We start from the raw sequence: 12061 nt of genomic DNA on the forward strand, positions 1-12061 counted from the left end.
AAAAATTTTATCTAGAGAATCGCTTGATATCTGAAAGTAATCGTTAACAATAATACGTGCCATCATGGTACGCATCTAAATACTGAATTCTTTTTTATTGCGAGGTTTGCTCCTCAATGGGATAGTTTGATCGCTACAGCCCGCACGCCACAACAAGGTACTATCCCATTTTTTAAATATTTGTTATATTATTTACATGAGTGACATATTACAAGATATATACACAAGTTATATACATGAGTTATGCATATATATATATATGTAATGGCAATGTGTATATTAGCAATAATAATATAACTTATTATGAATTTTTGTTTCTGTTTTTATCACAGATTGCAGGTAGCTAGCACTCGCGTAAAATAATTAAAGAAACTGTGGTTAATATAATTGCAGGTACGAAAAATTAATCCAGTATGTTAATGTCTTGAATATAGATAAACATAAATTTAATATTACTTGTAATTAACAGAGAATCTCTAATTACATAAGTAATAATTACTTAACTAAAATTATCGCAATTTGTTAATGATAGTTTCATGATTATTTCATCAATAATTCCATGACTTATTTACATAACCTGTATTAACATAAAAAATATTTACATTTTGTATCATTTACAAGAAAAGTACATATAACGAAATGTGAATACAGTCTTACATCTTTTATACTTAAATCAAAATTAATAAATATAGATGTTGCTTTTTCAATTAGCAAATCTTTATCTAATTGAAAACAAATTTCATTTCAAACTTTTGAGAGGATGTTGAGACACACAGCACGTATACAGTGTGCAAATCAAATTTTTTGCAATGAATTCTTAATCAACTTTACTAAACTATCCATACTTAGTTTATCGTCACCAGTATTATTTGGCCAGTGCCAAATAATACGTCCCTCGAATGCTTGTTCGAAACTCGCTTCAGCTTCGGGCGGCCTATTTGGAATTCCATTCCGAATTTCGTATTCTGTCGTTTCTGTCTTCTTATTAAAAACATAAAATTGAAGTGTTTTCTGACTAAGATGACGGGACCAAGGATGAGCGGTACTTCTTAAGAAAAGTATACTATTAGGAGCGAGATAGAGGGGTTCCATATCATCCTTGTCGTCACATTCTAAGGGGTTTTTCGGGAATTCCAACGCAATGGACATACCCTTCACACGTCGTTGTGTGATTCGCAATTTCTTTTCTATATCAGGGCCCAACATGAATCTCTCTTTGGCACGCACGCAAACATGATCGTTTGGAGCTGGCTTCCACAAGGCATCGCAAAACTTTTTCGTGATCCTGTATCTGTAACAAATATTGACACACTACAATTATAACCGGCATTATGACAGTTATATAATTCTATAATTATGACAGAGGATTAAGTTAATTTTATAATTAAATTAATTATGATTAAATTAATTTTATATTTACACACATAATAATATATTTGCTCCCTAATTTAATTTGTGAATGTTAAAAAACCTATGCAATGTCTCTTCAATAAGATTCGTACAAATGCATGAAGCATGAAACATGATGTGTTTTGCAATATCAATTTTTCACATCTCATTTGACAAAGTTAATGAATAAAGGCATCTTATATGTATATATATACCTGTCAGAGAGATATCTCTTGCTAACGTCTTCTCCGCCAAGCATGTAGGCATCCAAAATATGCAGTGCACGCGTTTTGGAAAAATATTTTCCCGTCCACTTTGCCTCATATACTAACTCGGCATATACAAGAGTGTCACGTGGCAATTCTATTTTTACATCACCAATAGAATCCCATTTGCCACCTTTCACATAACGAAATACTTTTCTCCTTCCTAAGCCTAGGTAGAATGTCACTGCCTTTTCCTCTTCAATGTAGGGCCCAGAACCACAGGGCATGCAATACCAATCGTATGGTTGATTTAGTACAGTACTTTTCACATTGTCGTTTGTTAACTTTGTGGCGTCGCATCCCAGGAGCCTTATAGAATTGCCTAAAATTTCTCTTATCTTATCCTGCGGTTTAACATTTTGTGGTCTGACGCGAGTTTTGTTGGGTATGTCCCAGTATTCTAGGCATTCCTTTCGCATAGCTGCCTGTTTTGGTTCAGTCAACGTTGGATCCTCGCAGAAAGCAGCGATCTTCAGGAGACCGACTATCTGCTTTCTTCCTAAAGTTTCATTAGAATTTCTCAGATACGTTACAAATAACGTATCCGCTTCTAATTCATCAAGTGGCACCAACTGAGTGACATCCTTGTTGTCATTCTTCTTTAGGAGTAAATGATTGACTTGAGAAAGATATTCCATCACTGCTTGCGTGTCAGGCTTTTTCCTCTTACATATTAAATAACGTTCTGAATTAGCTGGTCTAGAACTATTCGGCTTAAAAATGGAAACACTATCGAAGCATCTGTACATTAGATAAACAAGTCCAGCACTAAAAGGCGTAAACAGGTCAAACAGTTTTGTCACAAAGTGTCCACCCGGTCTCAGTATCATTAGTGCTACTAAACACTGGCACAAATATAGTTGCTTCGATAGAATCTCTTGAATGTTCTCCTGGCCTTCCACGGAGAAGCCTCCGTCAGACATCATAAAGTGTACGCCCTTATTGTACGTATGTTTCATCACCAATGACCGAAATTCTTCTTGATTAACCGGATCAAATACGTCACCGTTGTCTTTGGATCCATAAAAAGGGTGAAAAGTCTCGCATGGTCCGGCAAAAAACTCGTCCAACGTGAAGTCGTTTTCGTTCTTCAGAGTAAATCCAAATCCCTTGGCGTGCCACTTTTTCCGCGACAGAACGTACTCGCTGAATCCACCCGGACCGGCGCACACGTCAGCGAAGTACAGCAGCTCGTTCGGATGCAAGCTCTTTTGGTCGGTGAACATAAAATTACACGCGCGGTTTATATTCGCCATTTTGACCGCAGCACGATTGAGGTAGCCAGCACTGCGAATCGTCTCGTAAGGATTCGAGCGAGTCCTTGCTTTACGCATCTCAACCTTGTCCAATTTGTCAAATATCGTCTTCGATTTAAGAACTTGCTCCAAGATTTCGGAACTGCAGAAGGTAGCCTCGTCGTCGATCGTATGCTTTTTTGGTCCCAGCTTTATCCAATTCGCCAGATCGTCACTCGCGAGAACATTGGGGTGTATGTTCTGCAACCATTCAATGTCCTCCATGGCCTTTACTTCCTCCTCTTGAGGATCCCATTTGAGACTGGCCTCTGTCAATCCTGGCACAAAATGTCCCAGTCCTCTCCGACCGCGTTGCTTAACTGCTTCCACTGGTTCCACGCGCCCTTGGTCATGCTTCCCAAGACCTTTTCCTGGCTTGTAGCCCATGTTTGTCATCATGCGTTCGGCCTTTGACAAGTGTGACGCGTCACTTTTACTTTCGTTAACGTGCACGCTGCTTTCTTGTTCAATCGTTTCGTTGTACTGTTCCGTAGACATACTGCAGATTGTACCACCTGCCGAATTCAGCTTGCGCTTTTTTGCTTCAAACGTATTCATACTTTGACTAGTATTCACTTCATCGTACTTGGACGCGGTGCCGTATTGTTGATCGAATTCATTGTCGGAAGAGGAGGACGAGAAATTCTCATACATTTCCCTCTTCCGCTTTGGATAAGAATAGCAATCGTTGTCGTTAAAAGAAGGCAGCGCGCTATTCAGTGCTAGTTCGGAATAATGAGGATTTTTCTCGGCATCACTCAAGCCATGGTGCTGAGAGTAACCATCGAACGAATCTCCTGTTCTCAGTTTAACGTCCTCACTCCCCAGCACGCTGTCATCATCCGTGCCTAAAAACAATGGCAATAAAATAGTTTACTAAAGATTTGTTTCAGGATGTAGATATATAAAAAGAAAAAGCAAAAAAATATTTACTGCTCTCCATTTTGAAAAGAACTGGTTGAGCTCAGCTCCACGTGTTGTTGGTTTGTCAATCTACGTACGGGTTATACGTAAATTTATATTTACAAAGTTCCTAACCTATACGGAGAGTTCAAATTTGCTGAAAATACAATCAGATACTTATTAAATAGAAAATCTGACTCATATTTTCTAATTGCATTTGAGTTGAATCATATGCAGATAAAACAAAAGAATAACTTTTTAAATATTTAACCACTGAAGATTGTTTTTATAGAAAAATTATAAGACTCCTTCAGAGTCAAAAATAATCTCTATCAAGAAAATCATCTCTAATTTTCGTAAAGTTGTGTAAAAATAAAGAAGTTTTTCCTGTTTCTAAAAACTACGTCTGTTTGTTTTAAAAAATACTTGTATCAAAAATAATCCAAATGAGGGAAAGGTTAGGAAAGATTTTGTCAAAAAAGAGTATTTGACAACTTTTAAGAGATTAATAATTAAGTTATAAAATTAATACTTACTAAGATATAAATCTTTTTTCGTCCTTTTTCAGTTAGACTTTCGTCATACATTAGGATAAATATTAAATATTATATTATTTAATATATTACGACTTGTTAATGACCAATGATGGCAGAGTCGCGGTATGATTTTCGCTGGCTCGAAATAGAAAGCCCTAAGAACGGGCTTTCTTGAAACGCATATAGATCACTGATCGCAGCGCCAACTTCATCCATCATACAACCATTTAGAACTAATCAGTCATACCCGTTTCACTGTCGGTAAAATTGTTTTTTAAATACTGCAGCCACATCAAGGGTGATGAAACGAATTTGAGTCATTTAGATCGACCAAGAAGGCTGCACATATGTTACATGTCAAATGTCACATACACAAAAATAATACAGCTGCATTATTCAATTTAATATTAAATATTTGATATTCACAGATAACAAATTCAATGTCTATATATGAAAAGACAAACTTCACTTTAATCGTCGGGAGCAATGATTTTGAGCTGATTCAAGGTTACGCTACATATTCCACGGATGCGTACTCGGTAGTACTTGCACGAGACCGGCTCTTTTTGGATAGTTAAATACATACATATAATATTCATATAGATATGAGTGAAATTATATCAATATACAACGTGTTACGCTTGCGGCTAATGATTATCCGAATGATGCATATTAAAAGAGCAATAAAACACGGGGGAAGGATAACGAGGAGACACGCATGCTCGGGACGTCTGGATTACTCCTCCAAGTCCAGGTCCCCCAGTTCTTCTTCCAAACCTTCTAAATCTTCTTCTATGAACAGGTTTTCATTAATGGTTACTGCTGTGCCGTCCTCTTCCGCAGATACTGCAAAGGAGACTTCGCGTTAATTATTCGTAGTACAGAATATAACGTGATTAAAATATATTTAGTATTCACTGCGACTTGCAAGTGTATTTCTCATACTTTTAGAAAAATTAATAAATTAATAATTTATAATAATGTTAATAATAATAGTAATTATAAATGAGCAGATTTCTGATTTATCTATGATTTATATAGCTCTAAATCTGAATTTTATTTTGTTGGCACATTAACGTGAACATAATATTAATAGTCATCGGTAATTTTTACCTGTTGCATCTTTATCGTCATCAGCGGTCTCCTGTGCTTTTAATCGATCAGCAGCAGCTACAGTGATACCCTTGGTGTCGATTTCACTAGCTTCAGAGGCGAGGCGATCCATATCAAGTTCCCTGTACTGTACATCCTCAGAATCATCATCCTCTTCACGGGCGTAACTAGATATTGCTTCATCTCCGTCGTCAATACCTACAATACGAAATATACAAGGTTTGTGTCACAAAATAAATTTATAAGCAAGTTATATCTTGAACAATAATATCTTACCATCTCCCATTGCAAGATCCGGATTGAAGTAAAACATTTCTCTCCCCGATATGCCGACCTGTCGACCAGCTTTATAATCATTCCTCTTCTTCTCCTCATCCTTGATCGCTTGCTCCTCTTTCTCTTTCAACTTTCTTTTTTTCCAAGCCAAGAATGTCTCTAATGTTATCTTGGTCTGCAAAGTTGATTAGTGCGTAGTAGCGTGTAATTAGCATATCTTATAAAAATCTTCTACATTTTATGTACACTATCCATACCTGACTAGGTCCCAGGTTAGCTCTTTCCGTCTCTATCAGATCCTCCAGAGAAATTTCGTCCTTCTTATCTTCCTTCTTCTTATCTTTCTTCAGGACAAATCCGGGAGGTAAAGCATGTCTGTAAATGCACTTCTGACCAGAAGGACACTCCCAGAACCAACCATACTTTGACTTTTCTACTGCTTCTAAGAAATGTTTGCAGATCTAGAAGAACGGAATTTTATTTCATATTTTTTTTCTTTTTCTTAAACATTTCCCCTATTTAAATTTTTGTGACAGAGCATTTATGCAACTTGTACAACTTACGATGTCAGTGGTCGGACGATTACCACCACCACCATGTTTCTTCTCCACGACTTCTTTCAGTTTATCCTCGTCCCACTTGTCCATTGTATCCGCCTCTTTGTCGTCATCGTCCCTCATGTCGCAGTATAGAGAACGTTTTTCAGCCTTTCGTTCAACACTCAAGTCGTGAGAAAACTTACATTTATCACCCTTTGTACATTGTCCCTGTTTAAAAAACGCGCACACAACGGACTTTGGATCGATGCCTGCAAGAGTTTTTCATCGTAGCATTAGTTTGTTACATAGAAATTAACTTATTGTCTTTATCTACATGCCCAGTACTTAAATAACATTGTATCTTATCTCTTAATATCAACGAATTCAATACCTTTATCTATCTTCTGTGTTTGAACAGGCTTAAAAATAAGTGCTAATTCCTTTTGTTCCTTCAGTTTCTTCTCCTTCTCCAATTTCTTGGCGTTCGGATCCTCGACCTTCCGCGGATTTACACCGCCCGATTTCACTTGTTTTTCAACTTGCTGAATAAATTTCTGCTGCTTGGCACCCTTCTTGTTCTTTATGCCAAACGTTTTATCCTTGAAAAGAGAAAGTACAGGTTTTGGTGAAATCAAATTTTTTTCTGCGTAAATACACATAAGAGATGACGAATTAATTAATCCCACGTGCATATGGTATATACGAAGCATGTGGAACTCTGAAGCTTTTGGTTAGAAAGAAAAAATTGTCATCACTCTTTACCTCGATAACCTTTTCCTTCTTCTTTTGTTCCGCTTTTTTGCTCGGTGCCGGCGGTTTTTTCGGCGGCATTTTGTTAATTGTAATTTCCTCTCTTTTTCAAAGAAAAACAATCGGGACCTTCAGGAAATTCTCGACATAAGCTTCATTTCACTGTGAAATGTTCATCACCTTACGTTCCCTGCATCTACATCACTCGAGTTAACATGATAACCTTTGCAATCAAATTTCCTAGAGTTATTAAACCTGTTTTCATAAAAATTACTTTTTTGGCTGGACCAATCAACGTTTCCTTCCTTTAGTGATTTTTCGTTTTCACAGTAAGTGGTTTGGAAGTTACAATCCTGCGGCGCTGAGATCGCTGCACTCAGCTAGAGAACCTCAAGTAAGAGTATGGACATCGTGGATCGAAAATGGCGTTCGTATGGTCACTATCTATAAGGAGTATACAATATAACCTTCCTTACTTTAGGATTAAAAATATTAGTGTAAGAAAAGTAAGCGAAATGACTGGGTATTGTGTACGAGGTTGTACAAATAAGGATAAAAGAAGATGTTACATGGCAACTTTGCCAATAAATGCAGAAAAACGAGCAGTATGGATATCCTTGGTGGAAAAATTTCTCAAATTTTTTCAGGATGTCTCAGAATTTTGTTTAGAATTGGAACGATTCTTATTCCTCATAACTTAGACAATCAGAAATATTCTCAAAAATTATTACTATTTTACAGAAATGTTCATACTTAGAGATGCTGAAATATTCTCAAAATTCTCATCCAGTTATTTCTGAAAAATTCTGAAAAATTATTTTCTCAATATTTTTCAGAAATGACTGGATAAGAATTTTCAGTATCTCTATGTATGAAAATTTATAAAACATAATAAAAAGTAATGATTTTTCAAATTTTTTTACATTTTCTGATTTATTCTGAGAAACGTTCCAATTTTTTTAGAAAATATGATAAATTTTTCCACCAGGAATATTTATGTTATAAAGATATTGTTATTTTCACAATTAATGTTAGGTGCAATTTCTTTTTCTAACAAAGATGTATTTTATTTAGTAGAGTCCTTAATTGATAAACCTCAAATCCGCCATTTTCGATCCCACCAATCAGGTGCGAATCCACGATGTCCATACTCTTACTTGAGGTTCTCTACACTCAGCAGACCACAAGAATACCAACATACTGCCGCGCACGCGCGAAGAAACGCGGCTTCACGCATCTTCGTATCCAGTTCACCGTGGTTCACCGCGCCATGTTGTCGCCGATCATCTTTACATTCATTTAATGAATATTTATACCTGGAATTTCTTGGCACGAGTGTAATATCAAAATGGCAAAATTCGATTTAACATCTGTCATAGGTCAATATCTTGACCGGCACTTGGTTTTTCCTCTGTTGGAATTTTTATCGGCGAAACAGGTACGATAACGTAGCCGGACGTTGCAACGTGGCTCGACAGTTTGGTTAGATCACATGTGGTCTGTTACAGATTTACGACGAGGATGAGTTGTTACACGTCAAACTCTATATCCTCAGCAAAACGAACATGGTCGATTACACCATCGATATCAGGAAGCAGCTCTATCCTAATGTAGAAGTACCAGAGGTGCGTTTCACCATGTTACATGCTATGTGATTGCTTTATGAGGAAAACCAGAACTATACGCGGCTTGCACAAGGGCGGAATTTTGTTTTGTAAAAAAAAATTGTTTTTTACCGAAGAAAAGATATTTCCCCTTTAACGAGCACAATATATTGCAGGAAATAAAATCTAGACGCGCCGATGTGCTCCAAGAGCTCGGTGTGCTACAGAACAATGTCTCGGTAGTGCTAGCACTGATGAACAACGAGGAAGTTATGAAGAAGATGGAGAACATGCGCGATTCCAAAGCACTTAATAATTATCTCACTCAAGAGTCGGATGTAAGTAAACCAGGATAAATATTTGATTTAATATTTTCCATGAAACGATAAAATCTCATAGGCAAGATTTACTTTATGGTTCGATTTTGTTTTTTCATGTTGCAGTTTAGAGTAGAGATGATGGACAGCTTTGTGAAATTAGCAAAGTACCGCTACGAGTGCGGCAATTATTCCGTTTCCACGTCATATTTATACTTTTATATGCTGATCATGCCTCCCACTGACAAGGTATAATACTTTTTAACATTATTTTATTGGTACAGAATAGTAAAATAAATTGGTGCACGTATTGGAATGCATTTATGCCTCTAGAATTACTTAAATGTCTTGTGGGGCAAATTGGCATCGGAGATTCTCGTACAAAATTGGGAGACAGCATTGGAAGATGTCAACAAGTTACGAGAATACATTGACAGTAATGTTATTGGCAATTCCCTGCAAGTATTACAGCAGCGTACGTGGCTGATTCATTGGAGTCTGTTCGTGTTCTTCAATCATGTGAAGGGAAGAGATCTCATTATCGAGATGTTCCTCTATCGTCCGCAGTATGTAGAAGACTTTTTACGAAATAATTAATACGTAAAACTTATTTTGTGAGAGATGCTACAAATATCGTATAAAATATCGTTACAGTTATTTAAATGCTATTCAAACAATGTGCCCGCACATACTCCGCTACTTGGCTGCTGCAGTTATTGTCAATCGCTCGAGACGCTCCATTCTAAAGGATCTCGTAAAAGTAATACAACAGGTCAGCTATAAATCATATTTTTCTATATAAAACCTACACATCTTTTAGAATATGAATATTCTTTTGCGCAAGTTTGTCTTGATCGCGACTAACGAACCTGATTAATAAAAAGAAATTAAAAATTGCTAGTAAAGAAAAATCGAAAAAATGTATTTAATTAAATTCTTGTTAAGAAGCTTCAACTTTGATTGAAAAACAAATAAGACATTTATAACTTTTAGGAGTCTTATACCTACCGAGATCCCATCACGGAATTCCTTGAACATTTATACGTTAATTTCGACTTTGACGGAGCTCGGCAGAAGCTGCAAGAGTGCCAGACTGTTGTCTTCAATGATTTCTTCCTCATCGCTTTACTGAACGAATTCGTAGAAAATGCTCGATTGATGATTTTCGAAACATTCTGTAGGATTCATCAGTGCATCAGTATTGGGTATGCAATTGTTCTGCATCTTTATAATTTCAAAAACCGTGATATCGCATATTCAGTATATTTATTAATTAGTTTTATCTTTTACGTATAGAATGCTAGCGGAAAAGCTGAATATGAAAGCGGACGTAGCAGAGTGCTGGATCGTGAACTTGATCCGCAACGCCCGTTTGGACGCCAAGATTGACAGCAAGTTGGGGCACGTGGTGATGGGGGGACAGCCGGCGTCGCCGTATCAGCAATTGGTTGAAAAGATTGAGACGTTGAGCGTGCGAAGTGAGGCGCTAGAAAACCTAATTGAGAGAAAGCTCAAAGCAAAGAATCAAGACCCAGTAAGTATAGTGTGGAACTAACAGAGGTCAGTATCATTCACGATCATATTGCGTGCACAGTATCACATTTAATAACGACGCGAAAGTGCGTTGCGCTAATTATCAGAAAAAGATTTGCACAATTGTATATCTTAAATGTAACGACAGTTTCACTTCGCTTGTAGCGCACGTCGTTCGTAACGATGGATATCAGTTTAAATCTCTGATCGATAGATAGATACATCTGTTAATCGATTGATTGATTCTTATGCGTTTTAACATAATATTTTAAGGCGTATTCGTTAGTCTCGTCTTCATAGATACAAGGTATTGAACGATTATCTTGTTGCCTCTTCGTCGTCTAATTTAATGTTGAAAAGCTTTTATTCTTTTCTCGTTTTCTCATTACATTGTAACGATGCACCCCTCTGCATCATCTAGTCCGGCCGACCATCCGCCCGAACATTCGGCGGACGAAGACAAGGCGCTGTGCGCCAAATAAACTATCGAATGTTTATCGAATAACCGCCGGGGTAAGGCCCGGAAGGTGACGTAGCGTGGGGGTATTTTTCCGACTTGTTTTCCGACCGCCGCCCCGACGCCGTCGCCCCCGGGCCCCCACTTGCGCGTACAGAATAAACAGCAGCTCGGTATAAAAGGGCTGTGATCCGAGCACCGAGAACACTTCTCCGATCAGCTTCGATTACTCCGAATCCGAATCCGAATCCGGATCCGAATTTCGCACGGATCCGCGCCGGATTCGCACGGAATATGGGCGCTCGCTTCTCATCCATGCACTGCTTCTCTAGCTGTTCTCTCCTCTTTAGCAATTCCTTGTTCCGCTCTTCGAAGCTGAACGGACAGGGCACCACAGTAGACTTCTTTAAAGTCTGTTTAGCCGTTTGTTCTCGGTGCTCGGATCACAGCTCTTTTATACCGAGCTGCTGTTTACTCGGTACGCGCAAGTGGGGGCCTGGGGGGCGACGGCGTCGGGGCGGCGGTCGGAAAAATACCCCCGCCGCTACGTCACCTTCCGGGCCTTACCCCGGCGATTATTCGATAAACATTCGATAGTTTATTTGGCGCACAGCGCCTTGTCTTCGTCCGCCGGATGGTCGGCCGGACTAGACGATGCAGAGGGGTGCATCGTTACAACATGCGTAATCGTTGCAAAGGTGTGACACTCCTCGAGTGTTTCTTTCTCCCTGCATACAAATTTTATAAATGGTCTGATTTCGTTTCAGTATCAACACTCGTGGAACTTGGACTTGTGACAACTCGATGCAACATGGAGAAGTAATGTCCAAAAGAGATATTCCTCTTCCGATTACTAGCATAGCCGAAATTGACAAAATGTATATTCCAAATAATATACAAAAATAATCGATATTGCATCGTACTGAAGTAAATGTATTTTTATTTATCTAATAAGTCTCCTCAAAATTGAAAACGTATATATATATATATTTAAAAAAATTATCTCTTATCAGAAGTGTTAGTTTATATTTTTCAATTGTATTAATGTCGTAATAAATGGATAGGTAATCTGTGACATTTTGT

General features: G+C 37.8%; 3 protein-coding genes across 4 annotated transcripts; 1 reads left to right on the top strand and 2 right to left on the bottom strand.

The window, feature by feature from the left end:
• Positions 1-168: 168 nt before the first annotated feature.
• Positions 169-4633, bottom strand: LOC105286512 (cap-specific mRNA (nucleoside-2'-O-)-methyltransferase 1). Its single transcript, XM_011351518.3, has 4 exons — positions 4390-4633; positions 3884-4010; positions 1605-3798; positions 169-1291 (listed from the first exon to the last, which is right to left on the bottom strand). The coding sequence occupies exons 2-4, from the start codon at positions 3891-3893 to the stop codon at positions 796-798; spliced, it is 2700 nt and encodes an 899-aa protein (XP_011349820.1). The 5' UTR covers positions 3894-4010; positions 4390-4633; the 3' UTR covers positions 169-795.
• Positions 4634-4774: 141 nt separating this feature from the next.
• On the bottom strand, positions 4775-7302 carry LOC105286514 (zinc finger CCCH domain-containing protein 15 homolog). The gene is made up of 7 exons (XM_011351519.3): positions 7080-7302; positions 6709-6916; positions 6342-6586; positions 6036-6239; positions 5779-5953; positions 5503-5700; positions 4775-5235 (listed from the first exon to the last, which is right to left on the bottom strand). The coding sequence occupies exons 1-7, from the start codon at positions 7146-7148 to the stop codon at positions 5126-5128; spliced, it is 1209 nt and encodes a 402-aa protein (XP_011349821.1). The 5' UTR covers positions 7149-7302; the 3' UTR covers positions 4775-5125.
• Positions 7303-8309: 1007 nt separating this feature from the next.
• Positions 8310-12060, top strand: LOC105286515 (eukaryotic translation initiation factor 3 subunit E). 2 transcript variants are annotated; one of them, XM_011351521.3, is made up of 9 exons: positions 8310-8505; positions 8576-8692; positions 8848-9009; positions 9115-9237; positions 9322-9554; positions 9643-9760; positions 9982-10193; positions 10285-10548; positions 11746-12060. In XM_011351521.3, the coding sequence occupies exons 1-8, from the start codon at positions 8416-8418 to the stop codon at positions 10541-10543; spliced, it is 1314 nt and encodes a 437-aa protein (XP_011349823.1). In that variant the 5' UTR covers positions 8310-8415; the 3' UTR covers positions 10544-10548; positions 11746-12060. The 2 variants fall into 2 exon arrangements, with proteins under 2 accessions (XP_011349823.1, XP_011349822.1); XM_011351520.3 differs by having other exon boundaries at positions 8311-8505; positions 10285-10522.
• Position 12061: the final 1 nt, after the last annotated feature.

The sequence above is a fragment of the Ooceraea biroi genome, chromosome 5 (assembly GCF_003672135.1).
Source record: "Ooceraea biroi isolate clonal line C1 chromosome 5, Obir_v5.4, whole genome shotgun sequence".
Taxonomy (NCBI): domain Eukaryota; kingdom Metazoa; phylum Arthropoda; class Insecta; order Hymenoptera; family Formicidae; genus Ooceraea; species Ooceraea biroi.